The sequence below is a fragment of the Durio zibethinus genome, chromosome 26, assembly GCF_047325235.1.
Source record: "Durio zibethinus cultivar Kanyao isolate XHJ-2024 chromosome 26, ASM4732523v1, whole genome shotgun sequence".
NCBI classification, from domain to species: domain Eukaryota; kingdom Viridiplantae; phylum Streptophyta; class Magnoliopsida; order Malvales; family Malvaceae; genus Durio; species Durio zibethinus.
In genome coordinates, this window is record NC_143187.1 from 3906804 (window position 1) to 3920081 (window position 13278).

The following is a 13278-nucleotide window of genomic DNA, read 5'->3' on the forward strand; positions in this document are numbered from 1 at the left end:
GGTTTCAAGAGGAAAGTTTGAGAAGAGTGGGCAGATGGCCATCCAAGCTATCAACACATACTTAGGGATATTATGCCGAAACCAGAGTACCTTCTCCCAGTCCATTTGTGGCTTCTTGTCTCGTATGGCTTTACAAATTTTTGTTACGTAAGTTATACATATCATATTTGGTTACCAACCACCTAGGCTCCATGAAGGGATTAGCTACATTGGAAGTGGAATCAATCAGGGAGGAAGCTAATTGCCTAAGCTTAAGCAACTTTTCCTTGCCCAACTACTGCTTGAACAACATTGGATATGCCAAAAACTAACATTCTTCATAATATAAGCCTTAACCCAAGCAACCCATATGGAACCTGCTTGAGTGAATAACATCTAGATGCGCTTGAAATGCATACAGTGTTCTAGGCTGAAATTTCTTTGAGCCCTAATCCTCCTTCAGCTTCAGGATGACAAATGAATACCCAATTGACTCTCGCACCTTTAGCATCACCACTCTTCCCTTTCCAGAAGAAAGCTGAACACAGTTCTTAAGAACCTTTCTTGAAGAAGAAAACTGCCACACCAGAAGTTTTGCAGACTGAATAAACTGATTGGATCAGATCCAATTTACAAGCAAATGATAAATGATAACTGATAACTGCCTAGAGCCCTAGACCCCCAGCTATCAATCCGCATACTAATCTTTTCTACCAAAAGATGGCATTTTTTTCTGAAGCCTCCATGTAATCGAAGGCACTCCCAAATATCTGATTGGCAGACTTCTAATGTGAAAACCGGTAGTGTATTGAATATGAGCTATATCCAGTTGATTGATACCCGAACAAATTAGACATATCACATTTTCTTATATTCAATTACAGGCTAGAGAGAGTAAAGAACTGTTGCAATATTTTCAAAATGGACACAATAGAATCCACAAAACCTTTTAAAAAATCATAAGATCATCCGCAAAACAGAGGTGTTAATATTAAGGAGGATCAATATAATATAAAAAAGCTAATATTACAGTAAAAGGCCATCAAAACATATATATATATATATATATAGCTATATATACCAATTTTATTAAAAAAATGTGCAACTTCAAATTTTATTAAAAAATATATATATAGCTATATATACCAAATTTATTGTTTTTTTATAAAAAAATTCGGGTGCAGACACGTTGTTATAACCCCAAATCAAAGTAAAATGTGCACCTTAAAAAATTTTATTGATTGCATTTGAAACTAATACCAACCAGACTTGAACCTAAACATTTTACAGCGAGGAAAGCATGCAGAAGCTCAACAAATTGAGCCAAACCCTTTCTCATACCAACCCGACAACCTGTTGATGACAATGAAACATATCTCCAAAATTATTGGGTACTTAAAACAAATAGAAACCTACCTTCTATAATTACTCTTCTAGCAAACAAACAAAACAAATTAATGCCTAGAAAAGGCCATGACAACTTCAAAACATGTCCCACCAGCACTATGTATATGGTAGCTCTTCTTTACATATTTTAAGCAGGCAGGCAATTATTAAAAGTAAAGAAAAAAATAAACATTTGCTATCCTTCTTCTCCTTTCACCCAAAGGTTTCTATCACGCTCATTTCCAATGGAACGAGGAGTAATCTTTTTATGTTTTCTTTTGTTTGCACTTGATGCTGTTGATGGCTTCCCAATGAATGATTTGATAAGCAAACTGCCGGGACAACCAGACGTTAGTTTCAGGCAATTTGCTGGGCATATTGATGTGGATGAAAAAGCCGGTCGGAGTCTTTTTTACTATTTTGTTGAAGCTGAAAAGGATCCCATGAATCAACCTCTCACCATTTGGCTAACAGGAGGTCAATTGCTTTCGACTACCGTAGTTTCTTTAACTTTTTTATTTGATTTTTCTTTGCTTCATGATTTGACCCATAAATTTTGTAATTAATCAATGTTCTTTGAAAACTTTATGAGCATTAACTTTGAAATCTAACGGATTTAAAATTCAAATATTAATACCTAAAACTCATTTTGTTATCTGCAATTTGCAACATTCTTTTTTATCTAAAATAAAAAAAGAAAAATTCATGAACTATTCCATGAAAAGAAGTTTGAATTTCTTGTATTGTTCAGGACCAGGGTGCTCTTCGGTTGGAGATGCGTTTGCAAGCGTTGGCCCTTTCATTACTACAAATAATGCCCGTGGTCTCCAGAGAAATTTATTGTCTTGGAACAAAGGTTGTCTGATTCTCTTCTTCCTTTTTAACAGGCAGCATGCAAATTGATTTACATAAAATTTGTTCCCCCTATATATTAAACTTCAACTTGTCAATTACTGTTATATGTTTCAGTGTCAAATCTCTTGTTCATTGACTCCCCTATCGGATCTGGATGGTCGTATTCAAACACAAGCAGTGATTATACTAATGGAGATGATAGCACTAGTAAGATCACCAAAAAAAAAAAAAAAAATTTGTTTTTCCTTTTTACTTCAAATTGCTATTGGGCATTTTTTTTTTTCTCTTGTGTATATATATTCTGAAATTTTTCCTTTGTTGTTTCTTACAGATAAAAATTTGTTCACATTCATGCTAAAATGGTATGAAAAGTATCCAGATTTCAAGTCCAGAGATTTATATCTCGCCGGATCAAGTTTTGCAGGTGCAACAAATATTCATTCTTTTTTTTTTCCGCCAACTGCATAAAATTTTTTTTTAAATGGATCAATAGATACTTAATGAATAATTAAATAAGAAAAAATGAAATTAATTTAATTTAATTTATTTGTACAATCACCCGTAAAAAATGACATATTGAATTTCAAATTTTAACATCCACAACACTTTTTTATCTTAAAATTGCAGCTTTTTTATAAAAAAATAAAAAATAAAAAATAATATTGTTTATTCATTGTATCGTCCATATAGGCAATGTACAATAATGTTACACAAATTCATAAATGCTAAGAAATTTTTGTGATTTACTTTTTTTTCAGGACACTTCGTACCTAATTTTGCTAATTCTCTACTTGATTACAACAAACAATCAAAGGGTTTGAAGTTTAACGTCAAAGGATTGGCCGTAAGTAAAAACTCTACCTTTAATTTATTTTGTTTATTTATTTTTTGCATAGACATCTGAGGTTGTTTATTTTTAAACCTTTTAAACATGCAGTTGGGAAACCCAATGCTTCGTAGAAAGCTAGACATTCTGGCAAGATTTGATTTCTTTTTCTCGCGGGGGATGATTAATAGTGAATTGCACCAACAAATCGTGAAAGAATGCAACGCCATCGACGAAAACAATTACTTTGCTAACATTGCGGTCGATTGGTCCGCGCCATGCACACAACTCATGAGTAAAGCACCTCTGGTTGCTTTCAAGACGGATGATCCTAGAGCCGCCGAGGGCAAACTCTTTGATGTCCTTCGCGATCATTGTGACGGAAACTTGGAAGACTTGAAGTCTGGCAAAGAGGTACTAAAAATTTTCTCTAGACACCTTTTAAAAAAAAAAAATTCTGAATCCGCAGTCGACAATAAAAATTTTTACAGGTTACTATGGTTAGCTATGAAGTAGAAATGTGTCTTCCATTAAGGCCGGATTTCTATTTCAATCAGCCGGAAGTTCAAAAAGCCTTTCATGGGAACCGAACCAACTTGTCATATGCATGGAGGGGTTGTTTCTCGTAAGTTTTCCTATGAAACTTGAATAAAGTATATTCTTGTTCATTGAGTTGAATTGACCTACATTAACAATTGCTTACCCTGAATCTTCTTCTCATTATTATTATTTTTTAGGGACAATTTTAAGTACAACGAATCTGATAAAGACCTTGACATGCTTCCTGCGCTTAAAATGATTCTTCAACAATCGGTTCCCATTACAATATTCAGGTTGGTATCGTATGTCTACTTTTCTTATTATATGTCAAGTAAAAATATAAAATAAATATCAATAAACATGTGATTTGTTGATAGAGATCGATAGATATTAAAATATATAAAAAAAATGAAAAAAAATAGAAGTAAACGATTTTAGTAGAAATATTCATGACTGACTTTTTTTTTCTTTTTTATTGCATTTGATAATCATGTTACAGTGGGGATCAAGACGGTATAATACCAACAATGGGAACCTTAAACCATTTAAACAAGCTGGCTGAGGAATTAAATATCAAATTGATAAAAGATGAAGCTTGGAAACATGAAAACAAGGTTATTTGTTTATCCATTTGAACTTTGTTTTGATTATTTATTGTTTACCTTATAATTAGCTTAATTTAATTTAATTTTTTTATTTTAATAAAACCAATATTGAACAGGATGGAGGATGGAAGTACATATTTGGAGACTTACTGACTTACATGACCGTCAAGGGAGCTAATCACCATGCCACATTTTCTCGACCATCCGAAGCCTTATTTATTTTCACAAATTTCACAATTAATCGAATGCATTGAGTTCTCCAATGGAAACTAAAGCTTTGATGTCCAGTTCATCGTTCAGCAACACTTCCTTTAATTTCGTCCTTTGATTTATTGACAATATTGTTGTAACTATAAGAAGTGGAAGCGAGGATTTTTATTGGAACGTGTGAATTTCATAAAATTATTTTATGATGCAATGATCTATTCTTTTTAATTAAGTTTGTGAAATGATTAGTGGTTCAAGAAATTGTTGCAACCCATTTTAAGCTTAAAGAAAATAATAAAAATAAATTGACAAAAATTAAAAAAATCGATTATATTAAATTTGATTGATCAAAATTAATTAAATTCAATTTTTATTGGTTAGATTTTTGGTTTCTTAAATTATTAATAATTTAATTGCTTAAATTAATTAATTTTTTAATAAATTTTTAAATATATTATTTATGTAATATAAATATATAAAACTATTTTTATTTATAAAAATAATAAGGAAATAAAGGGAAAAAAGAAGAAGAAAAAGGTTAAATAAAATTTAAGAAAATAGAAGAGGTTGGAAAACTAAAGCTCTGCGGGCACCGGCCTTTTTGTCCACTCCTATACCAAACCCCAAATACCGAATCCACTTTAGGTAAAGAAAAAAAAAAAAAAAATCCAATCCCACCTTATCCCCATCTTCAACTCGGGAGACGCTACCCCAAAATGTCAATAACTTGCTCTCTCCAATCTCTTAAGCTTTCATCGCCATTTCTCCATGGCTCAGCTTCCCTCTCTCTTCTCTCGAAACCAAATTCTTCTCTCTCTCTCCAATCTCGGAAAACCCCTACTTTTCCTCCTCCAATCAGGGCAATGAAATCCTTGCAAGGCAAAGTTGTTTGTGCGACAAATGACAAGACAGTGTCCGTGGAAGTGGTGCGTTTAGCCCCGCATCCTAAGTACAAGAGGCGTGTCAGGAAGAAGAAGAAGTTCCAGGCTCATGACCCAGATAACCAATTCAAAGTTGGTGACTTTGTCCAGCTTGAAAAGAGCAGGCCTATTAGCAAGACCAAGAGTTTCATTGCTGTGCCTGTTCCAAGTAGGAATGGGAAGCGGGAGAAGGCGGAGACAGGGGAGCTTGGGATTCCATTGGAGTCTGAACAGCCACAAGAGCAGTAGGCTTAGTGTTAAGCCCTTGGGGCGTGGCCCTTTTGTTTTGGTAAATTTGTGATCTTTTGCAAGTGTGTTAACTGTTTCGAATAACCACTTTTTCTTAATGTAATCATTGTTGTTTTCATGGGTATGGATTGTTTGTTGGGTTTGTCATGATATTGATGTTCATTGATCGAATTTTTCTGCGTTTATTTGAGTTGGGTTTCTTTTAGCCAGGATTGAGAGGCTATTTGAGTTTGGATGCTGATTGAACTATATTTAGGCTAGAAAATACTGGAGACAATTGGGATTGGGTTCTGAGACTTGGAATTGAAAGCGAGCAAAATGGTGAAATTGAAAAGAACATAATAATTATGTGGTATCACTTTAGTGTATGCTTGCTTTAGGAATGAATTACCTTTAGAAATTTTATAGATTTACTTCAACGACAAGGAGTGAAATGATCATGAAGTTAAGCTGCAATGGAATTGTTCTGTTCTTGTTTTGGTCTGAGAATTTGAGTCCTATACTTAAGCAGCAATGGAAAGATGTTTGACAATCTGTGAAATTTTGGGTTCTAGATTTGAGCACCAAAGCAAAGATGTTTGACAATTTGTTAGGGATACCGGATAATTAACAGTCTGTCTAATTATGCTTGATAACAACATTACTTTCTTTTTTTTGTACGTAGGATCATAGGGTAGGAGATAGTGAAAGAAGCGTTGGGATTTGAATTTCAAACTTGTTGTATGCTATCCATTAAGAGTGGTTACATGAAGTAATTGAATTAAGGTTCATAGCAACAGTACTTTTGTAGTGATGATGTTTGATGACAACAGTACTATTATAGAGATCACTGACTGGGTAAACTTCATGAAGTTTGATCATTTCAGTGGTATAAAACCCCCGAAATCCTTTAAAAAAACAGTGGATAATTCAACATATTTCAGGGATAAATCTTGCCTGATAAATACTCGCATTGCTTCACTGATTTTTCTCGCTGCTTGTTGTATTTAGTCTTGTTTTGGCCTTTAAACAATTCCAGGCTGCATAAGTTGGTAAAGCAATGAAGACAACCACAATATTGCATTAATGAATAGTAATTCTATACATGAGAATATTTCATTATCCTAGATCTAAAAAGATTTGTAATCCAACTCTATTCATCCAGCTTGCCCTCTAAAAATATGCCTGAAGTTCAAACCATCTTGTGCTAACCAAAGAACAGAAACAAGCCCACATAACAAAAATAGGTCATTTGCTTATACCTGTAAGTTGTGGGGGAAAGGAAAGTGAAATGAAAAACCTACGAGTTTTACAAATAAAGTCTACCTAATCAAGAAGGCTGTTGTGATCAACCATCTTCACATTGCAAGCTCGTCTTAATGTTTCCCACTGTGCAAGATATTAGTGTGTTGACAGATTCCACAGATTCCTTGGTGAGTTTTGCAGTTGGGGAGCTGTTTGTTAGGATTTGGAAAGCTATTGTAAGCAAAGATCCTCCTTCGGTATCATTGCTCTTCTCGTGCTTGGAAGTGATCACTAAAGGCCTTGACTCCAGCCCATCAGGAAGAATGGAGAACCCTGAAGGTAATATGGCCATGTTGCTTGAATCGCATCCAGTAATCACTGACTGCATAGCAGTTATGTCCACGGGAGCAAAGACCACCATGGATTCAAAAGCATTAGTGCAACTGTCTTGGAGCACCCATATGCTGTTCTCTTTTGACTTCATTGTCTGAACAGAAAACATAATGCATTTTAAGAATGCTGCGTATGATTCAGAGAAAGTACATTCTATGGCTTGCCGGGTTGCAGGATTACAAAGAAAAAAAAAAACTAGGTTTGAATTATTCTTTCTACCTGGATATCGATAACTTACTTGAATTGTAACTGCATTGCCACGATGTTGCCCTTTTGCCAAGTTTGCAATGGACTGGACGGGGCCTCCGTTTGACATGATATCCCACTAAAGTTTTGCAGAAGAAAGATGGTTAAATGATTATTCATAACAATTCTTGTTTTATGATTTCTAACAACTGATTCTAGTGATTGCATGCATCAAGGCAAAGTTGTACACTATAATACCTCATTGCGACGAGCTTCATCTCTCAAGAAATCAAATAAGAGATTAGGAGAGACAGGCAACCAAACGGAAGAAACTGCACAGACAATCACCCCGAGAGGTTCGCCAGGGTCATTTAAGTTTTTCCTGGAAGAAACTCTAATGTCTTCCCCTGTTTTGCCGGAGACTTTGTTCCAAGTATGATAGCTTGATGCTCCAATTGCATAACAAAAGCTCCTTGTCATTCTTTGGGCCAACTTCAAAATGCTCTTCCTCCCAGCCAATGTTGCAACGCCTAGAATTCATTACGGTCTTATTTGAAAATTTTCTATTGCTGAACATACAAAATTGTTAATTCGCCATCATAAAATGGATATATTTGAACTTACCATTTGAATCCTTAGTTGGAACATTGGTTGCCATGAAGAAAACAAGCCGTTCACACTGAAGTTGCAATGTTGCCATCCAATGCCTTGCACCGAAGGCTAGACCACTGCTAACAACAGTACGGTACATGGTATGAACAGCGCTTTTCTGGCATTCAAGGTGTTCCACCCAAGTCACCTGAAAATTTGTTGAAATGATCCTCATACGCTTTGTTATAAAAATGAAATCATCAATTCATCTTGCTTCAAGCAAGAAAGAAAGTCAGCAGTAAATTTTCCGGCAAAGGAAACCACCAATTTCCTATAACAGCTATGTGCAAACCTTGCAATGGCCATTGGATTTATCCTCGATGATGCAACCTGACGGACGTTTTCTGAATTTTACCAAGGATGCATCAATATTTTCTTCAACTTTGTCAATAGAAACATCGACAATTGCCCATTGTTCAGCGCTCAATTGCTTGCAATACCGGACAAAATACACTTCTCTAGTAGGCACCAAGGGTGTCAGCATTTGCAGCTCCGCAAACATCTACAACAGTAGCCCATTTCATATTACCAAACATTAACATATATTTTTTTCTACTTTAAATAAATCTTGCAAATCGTATATTTTTAATTGTCTAAGTTTAGATGAATAATTAATATGAGTTGGTATATGAATTTTGGAGCCATTATCCCAAGAAACTTTGGAGGGTCAGTGACTGAAGCCTAATAAATGTAAAAAAAAAATTGACCTTCCGCTGAGTTTAGTAGTGTCGGTTAGTTGATTTTGGGTTAGGCCCACAAAAGAATTAGGTTTCGACTTTTCACGTGGGCCACTTGGCTATAAAAGAAAAGAAAGAAGAAAAGCGTACAAAGCAGTTTCTCAATAAAAAGTAGGTTGAAACGTGGGAAGTTGCTTCGCAGGTTCTTGGCTGTGCCCCAATGCCAACTACTTAATTTATTCAATGACAAATTAGCAATCAATTTCAAAAGTTCACAGCTGTTCAGCATTTTTTTTTTGTTGTTGAATTTCATGTCTTACTATAATTTAACATTAACATTTAAACATGGATTTGATTTTATGTTAATTACTTGAAGTTACTAATAAACTGTTATGAAGAGAACTTTAATAATAATTCCAAAAAAACAAAAAAAATTAAATCGGATTAATTTTTTGATAGCAAACACAATGTCGAACTAAGAAAATCATTTAGATTGAGTTTAAAAGCATTTTCAATCATGATTTTTTTTTAAAAAAAAATTGTTTAACCCATATGAAATACTCCTAACATTAATTATTATATTAGGAAATACTAGCTTTTTTTTTTTTTTTTTGACTGCATGTGAGATTAAATGATTGTATTCTACCAGAAATAAAGAGCATTTTCCCGCCGAATCAATAACAGCCAGTCCACATTATCTCGAAACAAATAAAGAGAGAAGTGATAAAGGACAGAGACAAGACAACTTACCAACTGTACGGAACCATTTCTGTTAGGAGCTTCACCATTGCAAATAACATCAACAGTAGCGGCCTTTGAGATTATGCATGGAAACATTTCCTTCCATTGATTCTAAGGACGAATTAAAAATCACAAATAAAATTAGCCAATGATATGCGATTCTTTAAAAAAAAAAAAAAAAACTAAAAAACGATATTTTATTGCCACTTTCAAGTCCCATTTGAAATTTCATTGAAACACTCTCACAACTGAAAAATATGTTTTATAATTAAGCCTTTGATGACTCCAAATGAATTGTAAATATAATTTTTATTAAAGATAAGTTTTACAAGCAACATTTTTTTCGGTTGGTTGATGCATGATCTTACTCAGAGAGCAAAATTATACTTAGAAAATACCCTTTTCCCCAAATTATAAAAAAAAATGGAGAAAAATTAAGAGAAATGCTACTATGCATATTCTTACCACATCCATGAAGCTTTGAACTAGCCTTGGGAGATCAACAAAAACTACCCCAGTCTCTCTAGAGGCTTCAATGGATCTTTTTGGCCTTCCATTGCTTGAATTTTCAACAGAGAACTCTTTGACATACTCATCATAGTTAAGTATCTCCCGACGAGTCTCAACGCTTCGAACCCACAATGGTTCACCAGCGGTAGCCATCTTCTTCAACTCTTCCATTGCTTGGTTAACAATCTCCATAATTCTCGACTTTTCAAGCCCAAAAATTCCACTGTAAAAATCCAACGAACTCCTGTTTTCTTGGTCATTTCCTGCTGAGCATGAACTAGTCGATGCTGTCCCTGGAGGGTATTTACCTATTACTGTTCTCAGTTTTTCTACCTGCAATTAATATTTTGAAAAGAAAATCTTCTCAGCTATTATAATATATGAACATTAAATAAAGGTTTTTAAGGGAAAAAAAAAAAAAGAAAGATTAATTTCATCGGTTAGATCTCTAGACCTCGGCTTTGAGTTTGGCATTCTCGATACGTAGTTGTTGTTCTTCGGTTGTCATGGAGTCATCTTTGCTGGTGGTAGCCATGCCACAGTTGGGGCAACAAGCTTTGTTTATGGTCTTCCTCATGGCATTGTTTTCTTCCTGAAGTTTCTCCAGCTCTTGCTTCAACAAGGAATTTTCATGGCGCTCTTGTATAGCCTGCAAATTGGCTACTCCATTAACACTACCAAACAAATGATATGCAAAAATGCAACATGAGTAATAGGGTTTGTTGAGAAACAATCTGATTTAAACCAAAGTTTTCTAAAAAAAAAAGAAAAAGTAATGAATGAATTAGATGAAATGAAAACAATATAACTAGGATTACCTTGATTTGTGTTCGACGATTTTGAAACCAGAACTTGACTTGTCTTGGAGCAAGGCCTAGTTGTTTACTCAATTGCTGCCTCTGCTTCTCATCTGGATGGGGTGATTCCTTAAACAGCCTGGAAAGACATGTATTTGTTCATGCAAAGAGAAAAACATTCCTTTAATTTGTTGAAGGCACAAAAAGAACAAATCTCATCATAATCTTTGATTAATGTCAAGCAATTAGAGAACAAGACAGACATCAGTTCAGCCATGAAAAAAAAGAATGCTTTTCGTACATACGATTTTTTTTTAATCAATCTTTCATGAAAAAACAAAGCTAGAAAAGGCTATTAAAGTCACCATAAAATTTTGAGTCATCTTTAACTTTATAATCTTGTTTTCTTTTGCAAGCATGTCACTAACTTTTTTAGCATTAAAAAATTTTCCATACTCAAATCTTATGTATGTACATGTATATATGTATGTGCCCACATACACATACACGTGCCATAACAAGAGAAGTATATTAAAAAAAAGATAATTAAATGGGAGATTTACGCTTCCATTTCTCTGATTTGTTCTCCGGTGTGACGATGATACTTCTTTCTCTTCTTCTTTTTGGTTTTGTCGTCATCGTCTTCATCATCGTCGTGATCTAATAACTCATCTTCTGAGCGTGATCTTGCAGGACCCGAGTTCTCACTACTAATTTCAACAGTATTTTCTCTTTTATTACCTGATCCTCCTCCACTTCCTTCATCTCCTTCCTCCACCTCCACACTGGCGGCAGCTGCAGCAGCAGCACCGGCTTCCCGGAATATCCCGGCCTTTTTTCAATAACAAAATAAGCGTAAAGAATAAGCAACAACAAACCATAGAAGGTGAAAAAGAGGTAGCCATGTAAAAATGGACTTACAAAAAAAAAAAAAAAAGCAAACTTACAAGGCTGAGAGAGAGGGCGGGAGAAGCAAAGAAGTCTTTGGTGGGTGGGTTTGACATGTCGACTCCCATGGCAATATGGGATTGGATTAGGTGATGCAATGGTTTTAAGGAGTGGAAGAACGATGAAGGGATGGACAGAGAGAGAGGAATTGATGTGGGGTCTTACTGATTTAAGGATATAAAACAAAAATGAACTCACCCTAAAGCGGTTCCCATTCTTTTCTTTTTTGTTTTAAGGGGAACAAAATTTAAAGAATTTCTCTCCTATCTTAGCGTTACAGTGAGTGAACAGGAGAGGGGAGAAAGGAAAAGGCTGGTAGGAGTTGACTGTTAGATATTCTTTGTGGAAATGTGAAGACTCAACTAACTTTAAGCGGTTGAATGGAATCAAGCTGATCTCCAACGGTATTTTCAGTTTAGATAATACTACAGGCTCCCCCGCTTGCCGGCTCCAACCATTGGCTCAATTATTTCATCATATATGGAACAAGAAATTTAAAAAAATAAAACATATGATAATCTTTTAATTATATTTGTTGAAGACACTTCAAACTTATATATATGTTAAAATTTGAGATTTTAATTTAAAAAAATTTTAAATTCAAATCTTGACATGATGAATATGGAAAAGATATACGTAACACATGGTTTATATATTATTCAAAAGCCTTGAATATTATTATGAAATAATACTGCAGTAATTTGGCCAACAATCTTGATTATTACTATAATAAAATATAGTAAAATTGAAGTGTGCATTATAAGTTTGATGATTTAATTTTATGTATTATTAAAGAGAATAAATGTGTGTGCAAAAATCACCAGTTAAGCCTAACAAGGAATATACCTTTTTTTTAAAGAGGATATTAGTTTACGAATAGAATCAGTCACGGTTATTGAAATTTTAATTCAAAATTTATTAAATTTTTTAAAAGTGATTACATAAATAATTAAATAAAGTTTTGAATTGATATATTATATTTGAAATTCAACAAAAGTTTTGATTTATCAATTAATTGTAGCTCATTGCTAGTAGAGATAATTTTTCTTTGATACTATAAATAATAATTAATTTGGGGATTTTTTTATAAACTCAATTTAATTTTTAATTTTACAAGTAAGATTAAAAGACTTTACATTAATTAGTTTTTTTAATACATACCTAAAGATATAATTGCTCTGTTAAGTTTATTTGTAAAGTTTAAAATTTAAAATTTAATTGATAATGGATTAAATAATTTCTCATTAATTTATATATAAACATATAGACCTAAAGGCGGCTTTCATTCATTGTTTGGGCTACCTCCAAATTAAGATGATCAAAACTACTTTTCTTTACTACTGTAAATTTCATACCTAATGGTCCGAATACATTTTTTTTTTTAGCTACACAAATGAACAAATCTGGTCTAGAGATTATAAAACCTCTATTAAAAAATTTCTGAAACAAGTAATTAAATATTAATTAAATCAATTAATCAAATCTAAAAGATGCGTGTCAATATTCTCTAAAGATTAATTAATTAGTATCCTATTAATTTTTAAATCAATCCATTTTACACTCATAGAACTTATAAAAAATTAA

General features: G+C 33.6%; 3 protein-coding genes across 3 annotated transcripts; 2 read left to right on the forward strand and 1 right to left on the reverse strand.

Moving 5' to 3' along the window:
* Window positions 1–1539: 1539 nt before the first annotated feature.
* On the forward strand, window positions 1540–4623 carry LOC111318575 (serine carboxypeptidase-like 44). Its single transcript, XM_022921436.2, has 10 exons — window positions 1540–1842; window positions 2117–2221; window positions 2335–2427; window positions 2552–2644; window positions 2979–3064; window positions 3158–3460; window positions 3538–3671; window positions 3784–3879; window positions 4086–4200; window positions 4308–4623. Exons 1-10 carry the CDS (start codon window positions 1611–1613, stop codon window positions 4443–4445), a joined length of 1395 nt encoding a protein of 464 aa, XP_022777171.2. The 5' UTR covers window positions 1540–1610; the 3' UTR covers window positions 4446–4623.
* A 395-nt stretch (window positions 4624–5018) lies between these two features.
* Window positions 5019–5691, forward strand: RPS17 (ribosomal protein S17). The gene has a single exon (XM_022859258.2). It carries the CDS (start codon window positions 5115–5117, stop codon window positions 5565–5567), a length of 453 nt encoding a protein of 150 aa, XP_022714993.2. The 5' UTR covers window positions 5019–5114; the 3' UTR covers window positions 5568–5691.
* A 916-nt stretch (window positions 5692–6607) lies between these two features.
* LOC111274537 (homeobox-leucine zipper protein GLABRA 2-like) lies at window positions 6608–11770 on the reverse strand. Its single transcript, XM_022859257.2, has 11 exons — window positions 11694–11770; window positions 11310–11578; window positions 10768–10885; window positions 10404–10598; window positions 9905–10282; window positions 9449–9550; window positions 8314–8523; window positions 7995–8169; window positions 7629–7900; window positions 7423–7509; window positions 6608–7278 (listed from the first exon to the last, which is right to left on the reverse strand). The coding sequence occupies exons 1-11, from the start codon at window positions 11760–11762 to the stop codon at window positions 6895–6897; spliced, it is 2259 nt and encodes a 752-aa protein (XP_022714992.1). The 5' UTR covers window positions 11763–11770; the 3' UTR covers window positions 6608–6894.
* Between the last annotated feature and the right edge of the window lie 1508 nt (window positions 11771–13278).

Coding starts and splice junctions, on each gene's coding strand:
- RPS17 (XM_022859258.2), top strand. CDS start 5,115: ATGTCAATAACTTGCTCTCTCCAATCTCTTAAGCTTTCATCGCCATTT.
- LOC111318575 (XM_022921436.2), top strand. CDS start 1,611: ATGGAACGAGGAGTAATCTTTTTATGTTTTCTTTTGTTTGCACTTGAT. Junction 1,843..2,116: donor CACCATTTGGCTAACAGGAG/GTCAATTGCTTT, acceptor TGTATTGTTCAG/GACCAGGGTGCTCTTCGGTT. Junction 2,222..2,334: donor TTTATTGTCTTGGAACAAAG/GTTGTCTGATTC, acceptor TATATGTTTCAG/TGTCAAATCTCTTGTTCATT.
- LOC111274537 (XM_022859257.2), bottom strand. CDS start 11,762: ATGGGAGTCGACATGTCAAACCCACCCACCAAAGACTTCTTTGCTTCT. Junction 10,886..11,309: donor CAAATCAGAGAAATGGAAGC/GTAAATCTCCCA, acceptor ATGTCTTTCCAG/GCTGTTTAAGGAATCACCCC. Junction 9,551..9,904: donor TTCAAAGCTTCATGGATGTG/GTAAGAATATGC, acceptor ATTCGTCCTTAG/AATCAATGGAAGGAAATGTT.